The sequence below is a fragment of the Dermochelys coriacea genome, chromosome 1, assembly GCF_009764565.3.
Source record: "Dermochelys coriacea isolate rDerCor1 chromosome 1, rDerCor1.pri.v4, whole genome shotgun sequence".
NCBI classification, from domain to species: domain Eukaryota; kingdom Metazoa; phylum Chordata; order Testudines; family Dermochelyidae; genus Dermochelys; species Dermochelys coriacea.
In genome coordinates this window covers 215,623,783-215,646,044 of record NC_050068.2, presented here as the reverse complement: position 1 = coordinate 215,646,044, position 22,262 = coordinate 215,623,783, and the positions used below count along the sequence as shown (strand labels likewise).

Here is a 22,262-nt window from a genome sequence, read left to right as displayed (position 1 = left end):
TTTTTGTGGAAAAAACCTATCTAAAGGTAGTTTTAATTAAGATGCATTATAGCTCAAAGATATCTCATCATGGCATAGGGATTATAAATTCTAATTCTATAGTATGCGACAATATATTCATGTAATATTTAAGAAAAGTTTTGTAAATGAGTTCCAACAGTTCATGGATTAGGGACCCAATCTGATGGGTTCCAGGGGCTTCTGTATAGATTATTTAGGTTAATCTTTCTATCTACCCAATGGGACTCAGTGCTCAGTCTACAAAATACCATCAGAGATGCTTAATTTTGCAGTTCTCAAATTATGGACTTGTGTCTCCAGAGATAACATGCTTGTTAACAGCAAAAATGTTTTTAATTATATAAATGAATAATATAGAGAGGTGAGAAATAACAGACCTCAGCCCTATTGTCCTTCTGCAAATTTGTGTACACAGAGTCAATCCCTTACCTCTCTCTCTCTGAAAGTGCTAAGTTTCAAAAAGTTCAATGAATAGAAGTTTGTTGGGGGTGGAATAGACCTGTACAAGGAGAAGAAATCTGGAGATAAATGTGAGAAAGGAGGGACAGGCAACAGAAACAAAATTGAAACTGTTTGAGCAGCATATTCCAGAAATCTTGAGGTCTTTCTGAGTGTAGCCTTCATTGATTTGAGATCTACCATACCATTCTCTCATTAGAAGGGAAAATCTATAATGGCAGGAGGCCTTAAAAGAGACACGGTTTGGGAATATTTTAATGAAGTTCCTCTACCTGTGGGTAAGACAGGCATGCGTGCAAAATGCAAACAGTGCAACAAAGAAATTCAAGGCCTGGTTCCCCAAATGGAACAACATCATGAGAAGTGTTCCTTCTCAGGAGGAAGCTGCATTGAAGATGAAAGGAACATGTCTGAACATGCAGGATCTTCAGGTTGGTAAACTTTTTTATTTCATATTTCTTTCTTAAGGACTGTCTGTCTTCCTTCTGGACTATTGTTGAATTCTCATGTTTGAGCAAAAAATATCGTTGTTACTCTATGGTACTATCATTTTAGATGCAGTTGTGATAAAAAATAGATAGCTGAAATAGCCAGATCTTCCTTTTACAATTTCACCTTTAAAGTTGTACTGTCTGTCAGTGAATGCAATGAGTGATACTAAATGAGCAGTATGGTAATAATAATTAAATAACTGCATTGACTTATTTTGTTTAGGAGAATCCATCCTCAACATACAGGATTCTGAAGACTATCCACCTTCAAGATCATCATCATTTTCTATAGTTTCAGAGTTATCTGCCAATCATAGTGTTTCAGTCACATCGTGTATGTCACATAGCCACAGTATATCACTTGTAGCAAAAAAAACCAAACTCCATTATCCAGAACCAACCATAGATAAGTTTGTGATAAGAACCAGCAGATTACAAAAAGAGGTAATTCGTGAAAAAATTGCCTGGTTTGTTTATGCAACAAATTCTCCTTTCCGTATGATTGAGAACCCACACTTCCTTAACATGGTTCAGTCATTAAGACCAGGATACTGTCCATCCAACAGAGCAGATGTCACAGGCAAATTGCTGGATAAAGTATATGAAAGAGAAATTGAGCAGTGTGCAAAAGGTCTAGAGGGCGAAATTGTTAACCTGAGTCTTGCTGGGTGGATCAATCTACATTCTAATAGATGGGTGGATCAACCATCTACAAATCTGATAAAAATATTCTCTACCCCATTATCCAAATCATTAATGAAACTATTGAATAGTACCAGACCCAGGACTGACCCCTTTGGGACCATACTAGATACATATTCCCAGTTTGACAGCAAACCATTGATGACTGCTCTTAGAGTACGGTCTTTCAACCAATTATACACTCACCTTATAGTAATTTAATCTAGAGCACATTTCTCCAGTTTTCTTACGAGAATGTCATGTGGAACTGTATCAAAAGCCTAACTAAAATAAAGGTATCTCAGGTTTATTACTTCCCCCCCATCCACTAGGACAGTAACACTGTCAAAGAAATAAATTTGGTTTGTAAGGCATGATTTGTCTTTGAAAAATCCATGCTGGCTTTTCCTCATAACACTATTATCCTCAGAGTGCTTACAAATCGATTGTTTAATCTTTCTTCCATTGTCTTTCTAGGTATTGAAGTTAAGCTGACTGATACCTCTTTATTTCAGTGTTTATAGATAGTGGTTGCCCTACTCCTGTCCTCTGGGACCTCATGTGTCCTTCATGAGTTCTCAAAGATAATTGCTAACGGTTCCAAGATGACTTCAGCTAGTCCCTTAAGTAGCTGAGGGCTTGTCGACACTACCACTGAAGTAAGTGTAATTTATGTCACGCAGGGGTGTGAAAAAAACCACTCCCCTGAATGATGTAAGTTACATCAACTTAAAGCGATGTCTACACCATGCTATGTCAGCGGGAGATACTCTTCTGTCAACATAGCGCGATATAGCTGCGCCGATGTAGCGTGGTAGTGAAGACAAGCCCTTAGTGTGACAATCAGAGTCCAGATGCTCCAAGGGAAGCACAGTGGGTCTGAAACCCAAAGAATAAATAATTGGAACAACTGTTTGTATACAGTATTATTGTACTATAAGAGTGTATTGGGTAAGACTTCATATAAAAACTGGCAACATGCTGATTATGGATATCGGTGTGTGAGATATATACAGATGGCAAGTAGAGTTATGTCTGTGTGATGAAAATATGTTCCTAAAATATGTTTTGGGGACAGACTTGATAAACAAGTTTGTTCTAGACAAAGGAATGTTGTTTTGCCTGTTTGCCTGTGTCTCCAGTGTAAACTGAGAAAGGTGAGGCCAGAGACAGTGGAAGTTACATTACACATGTGTCAAAAGGGGGTGGGGAAGGGAGCTGTGGAAAAAATAGTTTGTGATAACATAATTAACGACTGTATCATAATGCATACGTACAAGGGACCACATTAAGATTCCACAGGCAACCATAATTCTGCCATTTCCTAACTGCCAAGTGTTTGACTTTTCAATGTTAATGTTCTTTTAACGTGTGTGTGTGTGTGTGTGTGTGTGTGTGTGTGTGTGTGTGTGTGTGTGATATATGTAGGGACTGTGTTTGTACGCATCACAAATGGGCTATTGTATACAAACAATAACCTAATTGTGCTATTGAGGAATACTACTCCATTACAGGTGCGTTAGTGAAAGGTAGTATTGCTAAAATGTGCTTAATGTAGCAATTTATCAGAAAAATCTACAACTTCCTAACTTTGAATAGTGTGATCTAGTGTGACACTCTGTACCTCAAAGTAGCACCATGCCCCCTCCAAATCACCACTGTGATATCATTATGATATATTTTGTACACAGTATGTCTTGTGAAGTATCATTTTAAAAGTCTTGATCTGGAGAACATTAATATCCTCTTGGATTGTATGTGCTTTCATCATATGCAAAGTTATAAAGTATTGTTATGTGTATGTTACTGAAATATGTTGTGAGGTTGGAAACACCTACAACCAGCCTTTCAGGTACAACAATGGAGTAGCCATCAATAGGCAGACAGTATTAATGGATCATCAACACCCATTAAGGAAAGAATTCTCTGTCCCAGAGATTGTATACAATGGAGATTGCCTGGCCAATGGGAACTGCCTGATCCCCATCACAGTAAAGAGGTTTCCAGCAAGCTGAAAGAAAATATAAAAGGGAAGTGACACATCATCACTTGGCCTCTTTCTCCACCCCCCACACCCCTCTCCCTGACAACTCAATATCTGGAGGAATATCAGTAGGACAAAGACTATGAACTGGGGGAGGGTAGTCCCAGGCTGGAAAAGAATCCCAGCCTGTGTATTGTTTCAGAGTAGCAGCCGTGTTAGTCTGTATTCGCAAAAAGAAAAGGAGTACTTGTGCCACCTTAGAGACTAACAAATTTATTTGAGCATAAGCTTCCGTGAGCTACAGCTCATTTCATCGGAGTATGTATTGAGGATCTGTAACCTGCTTGTACTGTCAGGGTGAGACATTGCTTGATTCAAATCCTGTTTAGTTTGTAGAATTTAGACTATAAATTTATTTTTATGTCTTAAGTAACCAACTTTAATCTCTAAGCTTGCTACTTATAATCACTTAAAATCTTTCTAAAGTTAATAAACCTCTTTTATATTTTACTTAAAACAGTGTGTTTTGGTTGAAGTAGTTGGGAAATCTCAGTTCAGTTTACAAAGGCTAGTGTATGCCTTCTCCATATCGAGGGAGCAGTGCTGGGGAAGGGCAGAGGGAGCTAGGGAGCTCCAGCCTAGCAAAACCCCAGGCTGCAGGCCAAGTTAAGTGCCCACAAAGGGTCCTGGGGCTGCAGAAGGGCAGCCCAGAGATAGGCAGAGGCAACAGGTCCAAACCCTCCTTGCCAATGATGAGTGGCCTTTACAGACTGCAGTCTGCCCCAATGAGCGGGGACTAGATGGTGACGGGCAGTAGCCACTGAGGCGAGGTGGAAATAGGGGGTTGGGGGTTCCCCTAAGTGGGGAGACCAAGATTGTGGGTTGCTGTGGTGGGCAGAACCCCTGGGTAAAGGGCACCGGGGTTAGGGAGGGACACGGGGGCCAGCGGCAGGCGAGATATCAGCTGGCAGATAGCGCTCTGGGGCTGGAAAGAGCTAATTCCCTGGACAACCAGCCAGAGGCACTGCGTCAGTGACTCATCTTCCTGCCACACCTGGGGAATGGCACCGTGGCACAGTGAGCACAACTTCTTCTGAGTGAAGTTTATATCTCAAATACTAGTGTAGTGATTTTAAGTGATAAATTAAAGGGTGGTGGCTGGAAACAGTAAAGAAAAGGTTAAAAGTTTTTTTATTTTCTGTTTGCTTATTTGTGGACAGGGAAATAGAAACAGAAAGGCATAAAACTGAGCAGCAGCAGTGAAGCAATTGCAAAGTTAGACATGTTCAGGTTAGAGGCAGAGGAAGAACAGAAAGTGTCAATTAAAGGACACAGAGATAAAAATGAACATGAAAGAGCTTAAGGTGAAGAAGAAGGAAATGACCACTGCCTTAGAAGCAGCAGCACACTAGCGAGCCTTGAAACTAAAGCAACTGGAAGCTAAGACCCAGAAACAAGGCAAAGAGGCTGCAGAGGTGGAGGCTGCCAGAGAGGAAGCCACATACAGAAGGGTCATGGAGCTACAAGCCAAAGAGGCTGAGGAGAAGGAAAAGGAATGGAACACCAACTGGAACTGTTAGAAAAGCAGAAAGAGATCCCTGTGTCACCAACAAATACCATCACTCTGAGACTCCACAACTGGGACCAGCTGTGTCTTGCATACAAAGAGTCAGACTGCATTGAGGAATACTTCACTACTTTTGAAAAGCTGTGTGAAGTCCATGAAATGCCTGAAGACAGGAGAGTCCCCACACTGATTGCAAAATTGTCTGGTAAAGTTCAAAATGTATTTAATAAAATGCCAATTCAGGATACTTTAGTATAACTCAAAATTTAAAGAAACGGTTTGGAAAAAATGTTCCAAATTACTCCTGAGGTGACGAGGGTAAAATTTAGAAATCTTAAGAGGAGTGTTGGTGTGAGTAATAATGAATATGGGTTAAGGGAAAAGGTGTTGAAGATTTTGAACAATTGCTTTATGTCACTGCTCAGGAACATTTCTTGAGGATGTGTAAGGATGATGTGAAGCAATGTATCTGGGATAAAGCATTAAATTTGTGATAGAAATGGCCACTCTGACAGATGCCTTTTAGGAAACCCAGTCATCTATTGAGAGTAAACTGCAAAAAGAGGAGTTTAAACCTGGGGGGAAGAGGGGAATCCTGTTTTACCCCTGGTGAGAAGGAGCATGGTTGGGAGGCTAAACACTCACCCCTTTCCTGGTAATTCCTCTCTCAACTCTCCTGAAAGGGGTGAGGAGCCCCAAAACTGCTATCAGTGAAACTCTTCTGGGCACCTAAGAAATCGATGCCCTGAGCTGAAGGCAAACCAGCCAAGAAACAACTGCCAGCCAAGGTGCCCTGTTGGCTGTGGATGGACAATTATCTTTGTGAACAGAACTCTTTCCTACCTGAACCAACAACATTTGAGAAGGGGTGTCAGCGTCACCTCCTTAAAATTAACCAGTCCACACACACACTGTGATTAGGAGTGTGATATTTATTGAAATGGCTCTAGCCAAACTCAATCACTCAGGGCAATGAGAATCTGAAATCACATTTTCACAGCTGTCATTTCTCCTGGTGAAAAGGAAAAAAAAGAGAGTGATTAAAATCTATAGATTATTTTTTTATGCAGAAAATTATTTTTCTCTCTACAAATTATAATTTTGGGAGGAATTTGTTGCCATACACGTGATTTTCAGGAATCCAGTCTTCTACAAGAAACACCTACGTATAGTGTGCACCTGGGTACCTGGGTGGGAGAGGGTTTCCGGGACTAAGCACACAGTCTCAACTTTGTTAGGACAGACCAGCAACTGTGGCAATGATCTTCAGGGAATGAAGGTAAAATCCAGGATGGATCTTTGGGAGTGTTTGCAGAGATCAGGCTTTTCTGATCCACAGCAGTGTGTGTGGATTTATCCCACATCCAGCTCTCTACTTTCTATTTTCCTCTCCACAAAAAATCAACTCTCTTCTGCTCTTCTTTTCCCATTCACACCTACCCAGTGTCTATTGCTCTCAGTTACCTTTTCCTGACTCCTAGCAGGTTTTCACTTGAATCCTGACTGCAGGGCGTATTGTATTCAGCAAGAGCGTACTCGTCTGGAAAAGAAAAGGAAGAAAACATCCATATTCCAGTGACAAATCGCTCCAGCCCCAGTGCATGCACATCTGTGGTTAACACATATTCTGGATCCACCAGCATCCGAAGGATCTTGTTGTGGCCTCCCCAGCTGTTTAGGGACATGTTTCCATGGCTGATTTAGAATGCACGGTCACTGCCCAATGCATTCCACTGGGCCTATTGACAATGTTCAGAAGGGAGGACTATCAGTAACCACAGGAGCCATTTCTGATGCTAATTATGTTGATCAGTGTGTACAATCACAGGAAGCAGAATATACCCTCCCATCCCTGGACAGCTCTACTGATCTGGGCAGAGACAGTTCCTGGTGTTTATCCCAAAGCTGGGCAAACAACATCGGAACTTAATGTGTAATAGTAACTATAGCTTTTGGTACTCGATGATGACTGATAGAACAGAAGTTGGTCCAATAAAAGCTATTACTTCACCCACCTTGTCTCTCTGATACAACCATGATTACTTAGCTGCTAGCTATTATGGCAATGATATGGTTGGTGGGTGAACCAGGCCAGACTAGACAAGAGAGAAATGCTGATCCCGTGTCATTTATTTTTAACATCATGCCAAATCAATGGAACGAGGGCAAAGCCACACATTGAATCAGATAAAACGCAAAGGTCCCTGTAGTGGCTTGTAATAAGTAGTTCTTGGGAGTGCCACTGTTCATCCTTCTTTTTATTCAAATTAAACAGGAAGGTGGAGAGAGAAAACTCCCAATGACCCTACTTGGGCCCAGTGTGCTGTATCATAACCTCTGAGAATTGGTAGAATCAGTAATTGCTGATAAAATCAGTAAAAACTGAACCCTCACTTTCCACTCACTGTTGCGCAGAGAGAGAAAAAAAGGCAAATGCAGAAATGGAAAGACAGGCCTGCAGCTGGGGAAATGAACCAGATTTTTCAGTTATTCAGCAGCCTGGATCATGCTAAAGCTTGATTCACTAGATTTCTTCTCAGGCTCAGGGAGGTTTACCTGTTTCATAGTAGTCATAGAGGTGCACTGAAGCAGGTTTGATATCAGACACAGGAAGGTTTTGCTCAACCGAGAAAGAGAAACTGATTTTCTCCTGAGACACCTGGAAATGGGAGAGAAAAAATGCATCAGACTTTGTTTTGTTTAATATCTACTTCACTGAATTGCTCTGAGCAGAGATTTCTAAGCCCTTCTCTCTCTTTCCCCATCCCCCCATAAACAGTTTCTAGTTTCTGCCAGCTGCCCTCTCTCTAATTGTTCAAATCCCGCTTTAAAGTGCTGTGTTTTATTTAGACCATCAGCTCATAGGGGCAGGAATGGAGGTTTATCTATGCATGTAAAATGCTGTGGAAATGTGCAGCTCTTCCATAAAGATTAATAATAAATGCACAGAGCTCCCTTTCCATGGCACTATACTGCTGTTATATTCTGCATTACCCCGTACTCATTTGTAGGTCTCAGGGACAACAGAAAAATATGCAGAACTTAATTGCCATTATTCTAAATGGATTTATATAGTGTGACTAAGTCATCTGAACAGCTCACTTTACCAATTAGAATCATAGAATATCAGGGTTGGAAGAGACCTCAGGAGGTCATCTAGTCCAACCCCCTGCTCAAAGCAGGACCAATTCCCAACTAAATCATCCCAGCCAGGACTTTGTCAAGCCGGGCCTTAAAAACCTCTAAGGAAGGAGATTCCACCACCTCCCTAGGTAACGCATTCCAGTGATTCACTACCCTCCTAGTGAAAAACTTTTTCCAAATATCCAACCTAGACCTCCCCCACTGCAACTCACCCATTACTCCTTGTTCTGTCATCTGCTACCACTGAGAACAGTCTAGATCCATCCTCTTTGGAACCCCCTTTCAGGTAGTTGAAAGCAGCTATCAAATCCCCCCTCATTCTTCTCTTCCGCAGACAAAACAAGCCCAGTTCCCTCAGCCTCTCCTCATACGTCCTGTGCCCCAACCCCCTGATCATTTTTCATAATTTGTCATTTTTTTTCATAATTTTTCAGAATCATTTTTCTGATAATTATACGAGATGGCAACGGACACCTGAAATCTCTCTGTAAACAACAATAACCACAGGCTGGCTGATGATGTGTTATTTCATTCATTTAGGAGTACATTTTAAGTTCCAAATTTTACAGAAACAACAACAACAACAACAAAAGGCACATTCTTCCACAAACTTACATTTGCCAAGTAGAAGAAGACATGGTTGTGCTTGGACTCCACCTGCATCACCTTAGGACCATCCTGAAGCTTTAAACAAGGCAAATGATACCAACTTTAAACACAAGAGACATCCCCAAACCTACACAAACAGCATGTCTGTGGTGCCACAGTGACAGCTAATCGTCACGATTAGTAATACAAAAAATGGTATTTATTGCTGAAGTCCTAAGAGGAGTATTAAACAATCACCATAATGAAACACAGGACTTCTCAAAATTCACCCCCCCCCCTTTTTTTTTGAATTTTATTATGAATTCAAAATTGGACCCATTTGAACGGAAAATTTTGCATGTTACCATTTTTTTCAACTCAAGCTGACTGATTTTCTAGTGAAAAGTGAAATGTCTTTAACGCGAGGTAGCTGTTTGAGCAAAATAGTTCCACTATAAAAATAGGCCCCCAAAAAAGGGCAAAAAATGGTAAAAAATAACAATTTTGTTTTAACTGCTCCCAAAAGGAAAATGTGGAGAGTACAAAAAAATTCCACACAAAGTACTGCCAAAGACAAGTTCTGGATTTCATACAGCTCCAGACCCAAAGGATAAACCCAATCCCAGGGTGATAAATGTGCTCTAAATGCACACACATACACAGAGAAAAGCAGACAGTGAATGAACAGACTCTGAGAAGAAATGTTTTCTATCACATACCACTTCCTTTTTTCACTTCCCTGGCAGTTAAGCTGCATAGTTTGATATTCACAAACATTTCTGTGTTATACGCCAGCCACAGCTGCTGTTGAAAGATGCCAATCTGGAGATGGGCCTGAGATTGAAACCCTACTCCCACCCCAGATTTGAGACTGTTTGATATGGGGATTTGAGCCTGTTACTGGATTAATTCAGGTGTAAATCCCATCCTACTCGATGTCTGTGTGTGAAATGCCTTAGAGCAGTGTTTCTCAAGGACCAGGGTAAGTGATCCCTGAGATTTCCCTGAGACAATTTAGGAAGGCAGGAACCCACTCCCTGGTATCAAAAAGGTTGAGAAACACTGCCTTAGTATCCTTGGCTGGAAGCTGAAACTAAATAAATCCAGGCTACCAATAGGGTGCACATTTTTAACAGTTAGGGATATTAACCACTGGGACAATTTACCAAGGCATGTCTTGCATCCTCCATTATTTGAAGTCTTTAACATGAGATCAGGTGTTTTTCTAGGAAATAAGCTTCAGCTTAACCACAAGATATGGCCTTGATACAGGAATACTAGGTGAAATTCTCCGGCCTGTGTTATGCAGGAGGTCAGACTAGATTATCACAGTGGTCCCTTCTGATCCTGTAATCTATTAATCATAACCTGGGGGGTTAGATAGTACAACACAGAGTGGGGAAAGGGAAATATAGATTCTTCCATGTTTGTTAAACTGTGCTACACATATATTGGCAACATCACATGGCAAGATATCCAGGTAGACATGGGGAACCACAAACATCACATGGTTGATGACTCACAGTGCCCAAGGCCAAGCACATTTAACCTCTCCAGGATTAGTTACTATGTAAATCTCACTTTATCAAATGAGCAGCTAAAGCACAGGGGATGTGGCTAGATCCCTGGCCCAAGTGGTTTAACTGAATTCTCCACATGACTCAGGACACCAGTTTGCTACTCTGCTCCTCTTCTTAACCAATCCCTGGTGTAATATCCTCTAACTCCCGCTGCCCTTTGGGTGGCTTACTGATAACATTCCCTTTCTGTACCTTCTGCAGGGACGATCTGACAGGGACGAAGCCGGAGAGCATCTTGACATCAATAATGGCCATGTTGGAGGTACTGCGCTTCCCGGCATAACTGAAACGAGAGAGACTGGATCACGATTGGGGAGGAAACACAATGACATGCACAAATACCCTATGAAATCTCACTGAACTGTATGGCCCTTCTTGCCCATTCAGTTATATCAGCGGATGGAAAGGTTAGCAATAGGAGTAAGTGTCATTCAGCAGAAGGTCCTACATGCCTTACTGCAGCTACACAATGGTATGCTACAGTGTGCTCTTTTTAAATCCCTCCCCCAACACATTACCCTATGTGGCATCCAGGGAGCCAGGGCAGTGGGAAGGGGTTACCTGGCTGAGAGGACAAGGTCAAACTTTGGCAGGAAGCTGCCTGCACAGGAGCCATTCACTGTCTCCACTGAGAGAGAGAACCCAGAGGCCTTTTGAGGAAGGTAGATGTTGTATCTCAGGGTTGTCTAGAAGAGATAAAAACTGTCATGTAACAAAGCAGCCCCTGCATCACCTGTGGTAATGCTGTAGTCCTGTTGAAGGGAAAGGAGAGAAGATCTCCTGAGTTATCAGCTGAAAGGGCTGGGAGCCTTGTTTACCTGCAGATAGACACAGCCATTGCCTTTTACTTTCACACTGTAATTCCCTGGGAGACTGGGCAGGGACACTTGCTGCAGCAGTAAGCGGTTCCTGTTATGCACCTGGAAAACCTTATTCAGAAGTTCCTTGGAGCTGATGTCGACGGTGTTTTGACCATCCTTTGAGAAGGTGAGATACCCATATTGGGCTAGTGCTTGGAGAGCGACAACAGTGTCCTGTAAAGTACAACATGGCCCCTCATTAGAAAGAGTCTCCACTGGGATATAATGCATAAGACTGGTGCAGCTCCTATACATCCCAGAGAGCCCGTCACCTCCTGTTCTGGGATAGAATGGAAGGAGTGGTGCAGAGAGAAGGTGGTTTTGTGGCTTGAACTGAATTAGGACACCTGCATTCTATTGCTGATTTCCACTGACTTGTTGTGAGAACTCAGGCAAATCATCATTTCCTTATATTTAAATAGTGGTTATCAAGACATCTATAGCAGAGCTCTCTGTGTCCTGACAATTAATGTTACAGGAGCACAAAATATCCAGCAGCATTAAAGACAATGGAACAAATTAACTCAGCCAGCTGGTGAATCATTTGCTAAAAAGCATCCCACTCCCCCGCTTTCAGGACCATACTCTCCACCTGCTCCAAAACCCCTGTCAGATAAATGGCTTTTGTACCAGATTTGGTCTATTTTGGAACAATGGGAGAGGGAAGTTTCAGAATCCCTGGGTCCTCTCTAGGGGCACCCTCCCAGCAGTGGAGGGACATGGGGATCCAGCATGAGAGCTTGACTGTTTTCAGGGTCTATTTCTTTGAACAGAAGCAATATTTACCTGTGTGGATGAGAAGCCTCCATATGCATTCTGCTGTTTAGCGACCCACTGCACGATCTGAGCTACGTATGATAACTCCTCTGGGGTCAAGGTGGGGCCCTGAAGCAGCGCCAGTATCACATAGCAGGTCATCTCAATCTCAGCAGAGGCAGCACGGGAGTTGAAGGAGGGGAATTTTTCTGCCAAGGGCTTCTCTTTCCGCTCCCAGTGCACTGAGCCGCCTGAGAACAGAAAGGAGATTATGAGGAGCTTGATCAGTTACCTCATGGTTAATGTGCTCAGTGGTTTGAGTATTGGCTTGCTAAACCCAGGGTTCTGAGTTCAATCCTTGAGGGGGCCATTTAGGTATCTGGGGCAAAAATTGGGGCTTGGTCCTGCTTTGAGCAGGGGGTTGGACTAGATGACCTCCTGAAGTCCCTTCCAACCCTGATATTCTATGACTCTATGTGCAATGCTGCCATGCGGGGGATACAGCTTGATTCCCAGTGCTGGTCCCTTGCTCCCATCCCTCTTTCTCTCAGGGCTAGCAGTGGGAGGTTATAGAGGGCAACCTCATTTCTCAGTAGCTAGAATTCTGAACTGCGAGAGACCCAGGATCTATTTCCAGAGAGAGGGTGTGGTAGAAGGGAAGGAGTGCAAACAGGGGTCTATACAAAGAAAGGAAAATGAAGCTGCAAGAACATCAGGCCTCAGTTTCCCCTTCTGCATAGGCCAGAAGGTAAAGAGACATTCACAGAATTCATATTCCACTTTGGAGATAAGTCCAACTAAGGTTGCTGTGGAATGGGAAGGTAGCAGGGGCTGGACATCAAAGACTGACGTTTTTCATACCACAGGCTATTCCACTCTCAAACCATTCTCAATGGCTATCTCATGGGAAAACTCAAATGACACTCACCAACTTTTGTAGCCGATTTGTCCAGCTCCTTCAAGAAGAATCTCCATTTCTCCTTGTTACCGGCTAAGCCATAAGTGTAAGCCAGCAGAGCTTGGTAATAAACATTGTCCACATTCCTGATAGATGCAGCATCCAAGCAGGACAGACCATTCTGGACCACTTTGTGCTGTTAATAAAAATGTGGTTTAGGTTTGTTTGGTATTCAGTTTAGTGCATCAGTTTCTCCTTAAAGATTTCAACTGTTCTTTAATCATCCATCACTGGAATCTCATGCTGAGCATATGGCATGTTCACTTCCAAAGGGGCTGCAGAGTGCAGGAAGATCTCTTAAAGAGGAGGTCTTTTCTGAAAAGTGACCATGAAGAAATGGTAACTTCTTACCAACACACCTGCTGGACTAGGCCTAGGGGGACCTGGGTTTTATTCCCAGCTCTGCCTCTTGCCAGCTTAATGACTAAGTCACTTTGTTTTTCTGTGCCTCAGTTTTCACATCTGTAGAATGAGGATAATGATAGTGCCCTCTTTGTAAAATAGTTTGAGATCAACCGATGAAAAGTGCGATACTAGAACTAGGCATTATTAATTATTATTATTATTATTACTGTTATTTATTTGCTGACTTTAGTGACAAAAATAAATTTTCTCTTCTATCAGACTGGCAGAATTATTCCAACTCTGGATGAATGAGTTGGACTCTATTCCGGCTCATACATCAACAAGGGACTTGTTAACTATCTTCCACCTGCAGTCACAGATACATCTGGTGACTGATAATATGGTGATAATGGGATTGCACAAGTGTAACTAAAGAAACAAATTGATCGTGGAGAATGTTTCATTTACTGTCTTTCTTGGGTCCCTATCTGGTCCCTACCACCATTGTATCTGAGTGCTTCACAATCTTTAATGTATTTATCCTTACAACATCCCCATGAGAAAAGGAAGGCCCTTTCATGGATCAGTAACTGGCTAAAAGATAGGAAACAAAGGGTAGTAATACATAGTTTTCAGAATGGAGAAAGGTAAATAGTGGTGTCCCCCAGAGGTCTGTACTGAGACCAGTCCTATTCAACATATCCATAAATTATCTAGAAAAAGGGGTAGATAAGTGAGCAACAAAATGACAGATGAAATTCAGTGTTTACAAATGCAAAGTACTGCACATTGGAAAACATAATCCCAACTATAAATACAAAATTATGGGGTCTAAATTAGCTGTTACCACTGAAGAAAGAGCTCTTGGAGTCATCATGGATAGTTCTCTGAAAACATCTGCTCAATGAGAAGTGGCAGTCAAAAAAGCTAACAGAACATTAGGAACCATTAGGAAAGAGATAGTTAATAAGACTGAAAATATCATAATGCCACTATATAAGCCATGGTATGCCCACGTCTTGAATGCTGCGTGCAGTTCTGGTTGCCCCATCACAAAAAAGATATAGGAGAAATGGAAAAAAGTACAGACAAAGGCAACAAAAATTATTAGGGGTATGGAACAGCTTCCATATGAGGATAGATTAAAAGGACTGTTCAGCTTGGAAAAGAGACGACTAAGGGGGGATCTGACAAGGCCTATAAAATCATGAATTTTATAGTGGAGAAAGTGAATAAGGAAGTGTTATTTACTCCTTCACATAACACAAGAATAAGGGGTCACCCAAAAAAATAAATAAGTAGCAGGTTTAAAACAGACAAAAGGAAGTATTTCATCACACAATGCACAGTCAACCTGTGGAACTCATTGCCAGGGGATGTTGTGAAGGCCAAAAGTATAACTGGGTTCACAAAAGAATTAGATAAGTTCATGGAGGACAGGTCCATCAGTGGCTATTAGCCAAGATGGTCAGGAATGCAACCCCATGCTCCAAATGTCCCTAACCTCTGACTGCCAGAAGCTGGGACTGGATGACAGGAGATAGATCACTTGAAAATAGCCCTGTTCTGTTCATTCTCTTTGAAGCACCTGGAATTGGCCACAGTTGGGAGTCAGGATCCTGCACTAGAATAACCATTGGTCTGACCCAGTATGGCCATTCTTATGTTATCATCATCATCCCCATTTTAGAAGAGAAACAGAGAGATGAAGTGATTCGCAGGAAGTCTGTAGCAGAGCAGGGCATTAAACTCAGGCCTCCCATGTCCCAGGATAGCACCCAGACCACATCTTTTCTCTCCATTGCAATCATGATGTTGAAAAATGAAAACACAGCTTCAGGCTAAGGTCCTAGAATGAGTTTGCAAGGCTAGAAGCTAGAACAGCTGTATAGTGTACACTAAAAAAAATTGAGCTGGATTCTGCCTTTAAGGAACTCTGTTTTCTAAAACAACTGGACTGTTCTTGAGAGCTAAGATTTTCTACTGATGAGTGAATCCATAACTGCAGTTAAACTGGGGACACAAGACATGACTAACTGATATCATGCATTAAGTATCCAGTGCATTTGTGAGGCCATTTACACATAATAATTCTGTTACGTAATTGGGTACAGACCCCTTGATATGGCCATATAGACACTCAGTGTGCAAAAGCCAGTATTTAAGACCTCACTGAAGAGTAGAGATGAGGCACAGATTCTCACTTCCACGCCTGTTTATGACATATGACTGACCAGTCTAATAAGGCAGGGTAGCACTTAATTCATAGATTCATAGATACTAAGGTCAGAAGGGACCATTCTGATCATCTAGTCCGACCTCCTGCACAGCGCAGGCCACAGAATCTCACCCACCCACTCCTATGAAAAACCTCACCCATGTCTGAGCTATTGAAGTCCTTAAATCATGGTTCAAAGACTTCAAGGAGCAGAGAAGCCTCCCTCAAGTCAACCATGCCCCATGCTACAGAGGAAGGCGAAAAACCTCCAGGGCCTCTCCAATCTGCCCTGGAGGAAAATTCCTTCCCGACCCCAAATATGGCAATCAGCTAAACCCTGAGCATATGGGCAAGATTCACCAGCCAGATACTACAGAAAATTCTTTCCTGGGTAACTCAGATCCCATCCATCTAATATCCCATCTCAGGGGATTTGGCCTATTTACCCTGAATATTTAAAGATCAATTACTTACCAAAATCCCATTATCCCATCATACCATCTCCTCCATAAACTTATCGAGTAGAATCTTAAAGCCAGATAGATCTTTTGCCCCCACTGCTTCCCTTGGAAGGCTATTCCAAAACTTCACTCCTCTGATGGTTAAAAACCTTCGTCTGATTTCAAGTCTAAACTTCCTGGTGGCCAGTTTATACCCATTTGTTCTTGTGTCCACATTGGTGCTGAGCTGAAATAATTCCTCTCCCTCTCTTGTATTTATCCCTCTGATATATTTATAGAGAGCAATCATATCTCCCCTCAACCTTCTTTTAGTTAGGCTCAACAAGCCAAGCTCCTTAAGTCTCCTTTCATAAGACAAGTTTTCCATTCCTCGGATCATCCTAGTAGCCCTTCTCTGTACCTGCTCCAGTTTGAATTCATCCTTTTTAAACATGGGAGACCAGAACTGCACACAGTATTCTAGGTGAGGTCTCACCAGTGCCTTGTATAACGGTACTAAAACCTCCTTATCCCTACTGGAAATGCCTCTCCTGATGCATCCCAAAACCGCATTCGCTTTTTTTCACAGCCATATCACATTGGCAGCTCATAGTCATCCTATGATCAACCAATACTCCAAGGTCCTTCTCCTCTTCCGTTACTTCTAATTGATGCGTCCCCAACTTATAGCTAAAATTCTTGTTATTAATCCCTAAATGCATAACCTTACACTTCTCACTATTAAATTTCATCCTATTACTATTACTCCAGTTTACAAGGTCATCCAGATCCTCCTGTATAATATCCCGATCCTTCTCCGAATTGGCAATACCTCCCAGCTTTGTATCATCTGCAAACTTTATTAGCACACTCCCACTTTTTGTGCCAAGGTCAGTAATAAAAAGATTAAATAAGATTGGTCCCAAAACCGATCCCTGAGGAACTCCACTGGTAACCTCCCTCCAACCTGACAGTTCGCCTTTCAATAGGACCCGTTGCAGTCTCCCCTTTAACCAATTCCTTATCCACCTTTTGATGTTCATATTGATCCCCATCTTCTCCAATTTAACTAATAATTCCCCATGTGGCACGGTATCAAATGCCTTACTGAAATCTAGGTAAATTAGATCCACTGCATTTCCTTTATCTAAAAAATCTGTTACTTTTTCAAAAAAGGAGATTAGGTTGGTTTGGCACGATCTACCTTTTGTAAAACCATGTTGTATTTTGTCCCATTTACCATTGACTTCAATGTCCTTAACTAATTTCTCCTTCAAAATTTTTTCCAGGACCTTGCATACTACAGATGTCAAACTAACTGGCCTGTAGTTACCCGGATCACTTTTTTTTCCTTTCTTAAAAATTCATACCGAGCTGGGGAGTCCGGCTTCAAGCAATGCTGCAGTGACATAGGCTGTGAGTGAAAGTCCATCTTCTGCTCCACCCTGAGCAGAACACAAGGAAAAAGGAGGTTAATATGCCCTGGCTAAACCAAAATGTATACAAGTGAAATACTCAACTACCAGTCAGACTAGACATTATAAGGAATCTATATGTTGGGTGGACATACAAAAAACAGGGGGTCAAATTTTACTCTTGGTTACACCAATATAAAGGCAGAAGGACTTCAGTAGGTTTACTCAGAGCTTACACTTGGATAATACAGCAGAATATGGCCCTGTGGTCCTTAGTTATAAATGCATATATGAAGCATTGCAGAATAAAACCCAGAACCTTTGGCTCATAAACACACCCGTTTCTATTGCATTGTCTATCAATACTAGTAGGAATTATATTCTGTCCATGGGACAGCTGCTAGAGGGCAGCTTATCCCAGTGACAGGGTTGAACATTTGGGGATAAGGATAGCATTTGGCAGTGGCTGAACAGTTCTATCCCTGTGGCAGGACTGGAAGCTTGGGAGAAAGCTAAGATCACTCACCTTCAAGGCATTGTTGAAATGGTCCCCAACATTTTGGAAGCAGCCACCTGGCTTCTGTTTACTTGCCAGCCAGATCAGGGTTTGAGACTGGACATCATCATCAATATAGATGTAGCGTTTGGCTTGTGCAAAAGACTTGTATACGAAAGCAGTGAGCCTGCAAGTGAACCACACAGCAGGAGTGAGGAGCAGGGAATCTCTCTTTATTCTGCTACCACCTTCCACAGGGGTGGCTGGAGGAGGCAGAGCCCAATCTGGTCTCATTTAAACCTCCACTCCATGATTTTCCCCATGACCATCCCCTGTCAAGCAGTGCTAGCTGCAGAAGTCTGCACACTAGACACAGAGGTGGGACTGTGAGAACTTTGAGTAGAGGTACCATGTTCCAAGGCTCATTTCCTGACACACAGAACTCTCCCTCAGCAGAGCAATTCCTAGAGAAAGGGCATGAACACTTGTATGTTTCTTGCTGGGGCAGTGTGCCACACCCCACACACAGAAGTCCAGGATGCCCCCAAACACTTAGCAGTGAAAGCTGCATGATTGACAGGAAGCCCTGCAGACTAGACTGACAAACCCTAAAGAGTGATGTTCTCTGTTCATGCACAGAACAGATACAATTCATACTGCAGTGGTGTAAGCTTCACCAAGCTAGCCATTCCCCTCACCTACCCACCACACCAAAATCTGCATCAAAATCTGGAGGCGAAAGGCTCCCTTTGCCATTGCCCTATTCCCTTAAGCAATCCAGTCCACCTCAACGGGTAGTGATCAATGGCTCCATGTCTAGTTGGCAGCTGGTATCAAGTGGAGTGCCCCAAGGATTGGTCCTGGGGCCAGTTTTGTTCAATATCTTCGTTAATGATCTGGAGGATGGTGTGGACTGCACCCTCAGCAATTTTGCAGATGACACTAAACTGGGAGGAGTGGTAGATACGCTAGAGGGTAGGGATAGGATACAGAGGGACCTAGACAAATTAGAGGACTGGTCCAAAAGAAATCTCTTGAGGTTCAACAAGGACAAGTGCAGAGTCCTGCACTTAGGAGGGAAGAATCCCATGCACTGCTACAGACTAGGAACTGAATGGCTAGGCAGCAGTTCTGCAGAAAAGGACCTACGGGTTACAGTGGATGAGAAACTGGATATGAATCAACAGTGTTGTTGCCAAGAAGGCTAATGGCATTTTGGGCTGTATAAGTAGGGACCATTGCCAGCAGATCGAAGGACGTGATCATTCCCCTCTATTCGACATTAGTGAGGCCTCATCTGGAGTACTGTGTGCAGTTTTGGGCCCCACACTACAAGAAGGATGTGGAAAGATTGGAAAGAGTCCAGCGGAGGGAAACAAAAATGATTAGGGGGCTGGAACACACGATTTATGAAGAGAGGCTGAGGGAACTGGGATTATTTAGTCTGCAGAAGAGAAGAATGAGGGGGGATTTGATAGCTGTTTTCAACTACCTGAAGGGGGATTCCAAAGAGGATGGATCTAGACTGTTCTCAGTGGTAGCAGATGACAGAACAAGGAGTAATGGTCTCAAGTTGCAGTCGGGGAGGTTTAGGTTGGATATTAGGAAAAACTTTTTCACTAGGAGGGTGGTGAAACACTGGAATGGGTTACCTAGGGAAGCGGTGGAATCTCCTTCCTTTGAAGTTTTTAAGGTCAGGCTTGACAAAGCCCTGGCTGGGATGATTTAGTTGGGGATTGGTCCTGCTTTGAGCAGGGGATTAGATTAGATGACCTCCTGAGGTCTCTTCCAACCCTAATATTCTATTATTCTTTTGTTGGTGATGGGAAACTATCCTGACAGAAGGACACTATATACATGTAAATAGTAAATAGCAGTGGGGGAAGTTTAGTTTGGATGTTAGGAAAATCTTTTTCACTAGGAGTGTGGTGAAGCAGTGCAATGGGTTACCTAGGGAGGTGGTGGCATCTCCTTCATTAGAGGTTTTTAAGGTCAGGCTTGAGATGGGTGGGATGATTTAGTTGGGGATTGGTCCTGCTTTGAGCAGGGGGTTGGACTAGATGACCTCCTGAGGTCCCTTCCAACCATGATATTCTATGATTCTATGATTTTAATATCTTAGAGGTGAAAGGCTTTATCTCCCATTCCCTAGTCCTGGGCCATCCATTTCCCCCCATCCTGGGGATGGACTGTAACCAGTGTCGTAGAGGTGAAAGGCTCCATATCCCCCTGAGTCAGCCATTCACCTTCTGGCACTTCTCTCCCTGACTACAGAATCAGATTGTTGAGGTATTTCCGTTCCACACCATAAACAGCTTCCTCTCCTATCCCAGGTCCCTAAACAGCTTCCCAGCTCTCACCAGGTGCTCCCTTCCTCATCTCTGGTCCCAAACGAACTGTAGGATCCATCCGGGTGTTTGTATGACAACTGCTTCTGGTACCCTGGAACCAAAACAAGAAGAACATATTTTCTAACCCCAGTAATGGACCTGTTTTGTTCTCTGATAAATTGAGGCTGAAGAGTTTTGGACTGAAGAATAAAAACGGTTTTAGTGAGTTATTTCACTGGCTATGAATTCTAACGGCTTGTGTCCTGTAATGTACCATCATGCACATCTCTGGGGCTTTCTAAGCCATCAATAACTACTGCATGTACACTAGAACTAGAATGGCATTTCAGCAAAATCGGCCACAGGATTATATGGAAGAATCTTAAACTTCTCACCGCTTGTTAAGTATCCAATGCCCTTGGATTCGATCTCTTTAGTCAGCTGCCCTATCTTATTCAGATAGTCCAGGATGTAGATGTTGGGAGCAAACAGGACCATGTTCTGCTCCCCACAGCCATAGGGCATCTGGAGAAGATTCTCCATGTTCCTCATGGCCATGCCCAGGAGGTCCCCTGAGGAATGGGAGACAGAGAGAGTCAGTGGAGTTCAGAGTTGGTATTTAATAAATTACAGGATACACTGTTTTATTTTACCAGATTATGAATTTGCAGACAGATAAGGACTGACAGAGAAATTACAGTGCAGAACACAAAGCCTGGGAGAGAAAGAGAAATTGCTCCACATGGGTAACTTCTTAGGCCATTAATTTTTAAAATATAGAGCTGCAGACAAATAAGACAAATAGGGAAGATCTAAGGAAATAGGAATCAAGAGTAAAGAATATCTGAGCATCAGTATTGAGTTGGGAGCTAAGAAACAGCTGTTTCCCTTTTAAAAAACAGGCTGTGTTCTTGAAGCCACATTCTGCCCATGCTGCAATTTCAAGGTGATTGACTTGCAGGGAGTTGCATGGGCTTAACTAAGAGCAGCATTTGGCCTGTGGATATGTCATTGCTAGGATTCATTTCTCCAGTGGGGTCAATGGGGCCACCTGCACTGCACCTAACATTGAGCCAGAAAGATACTTTTTAAAGAACCATACTCAGTTCAAAATTATGCTAATTAATTTCAGATCAATAGTTCCCATGGTTCAGTATTTCCACTTCTTTGCACCTTGTGTAGTTATTGGAGCTTCTCAGATCCTGGCATTCCCATTCAGTGGGAAATTCTGAAATACCACTTTTCTTCTCATTCCAAATTGGAACGAAAAAATGAAATTTCAAGATTTCCTACAAAATGAAACTCCAAAGTTTTGCTTCAGAAAAATCTAAATGACATTTTATTTCAACCTTATCAAAACATTCTTTTCATTTCGACCAGGCTGATCTTTATTGAAACTAAATGTTCTGACTTTTTTTGTCAAAATTATATGGTTCCTGCAGAATGTTTTAATTTAGTTGAATCAGCATCTTCCAATGGAAAAACATTTTGTTGGAAAAATTTGGACCAGCTCTTATAGTTATTCACAGCTTTGAAAGGGGATGTGAAATGCTAACAACTCAGATTGACAGTGTTGTACACCCACTCTACACTCATTTTGCACTGGTGTAGTGACAACACAAGGTTAAGACCAGGGGAGACTCAAGACCTTTATTCTTAGTATAAACATTAAACTTACCGAGGACAGAAAAAGAAGCTCTGGCTGATCCCTGCACCAGGTTCGCTGGCAGCTTTGGAGACACCATTTCAGAGACAGCTTTTCCTGTTGTAAGATATAATAATAATAATAATAGTAATAATAAAAAATCTCTTTTTTTGAACCACTAACTTTCCCTTCTATGGTACCTTCTTTCCAACAATGGTCATACAATTTAAGCCTGGGATCCTGGATATGTACTCGAGTGGCTAGTCAGTGCTGCCATGGCTTCA

The 22,262-nt window shown here is 42.3% G+C and overlaps 1 protein-coding gene across 1 annotated transcript in view; it reads right to left on the bottom strand.

Annotated features, from left to right (window-relative positions):
* Nucleotides 1-6,120: 6,120 nt before the first annotated feature.
* Nucleotides 6,121-22,262, bottom strand: part of LOC119858195 (ovostatin-like) — a 52,850-nt gene continuing 36,708 nt past the window's right edge. Inside the window, exons 24-37 of the mRNA XM_038408214.2 lie at nt 22,012-22,095; nt 20,729-20,905; nt 20,364-20,445; nt 18,034-18,190; nt 17,463-17,537; nt 13,060-13,225; nt 12,162-12,382; nt 11,334-11,549; nt 11,077-11,201; nt 10,708-10,798; nt 8,963-9,031; nt 7,760-7,862; nt 6,668-6,743; nt 6,121-6,215 (exon numbers count right to left, since the gene is read on the bottom strand). Of these exons, the coding sequence (XP_038264142.1) occupies nt 6,164-6,215; nt 6,668-6,743; nt 7,760-7,862; nt 8,963-9,031; nt 10,708-10,798; nt 11,077-11,201; nt 11,334-11,549; nt 12,162-12,382; nt 13,060-13,225; nt 17,463-17,537; nt 18,034-18,190; nt 20,364-20,445; nt 20,729-20,905; nt 22,012-22,095 (1,694 nt within the window). The 3' untranslated portion in view covers nt 6,121-6,163. The remainder of the gene's footprint in view (nt 6,216-6,667; nt 6,744-7,759; nt 7,863-8,962; nt 9,032-10,707; nt 10,799-11,076; nt 11,202-11,333; nt 11,550-12,161; nt 12,383-13,059; nt 13,226-17,462; nt 17,538-18,033; nt 18,191-20,363; nt 20,446-20,728; nt 20,906-22,011; nt 22,096-22,262) is intronic.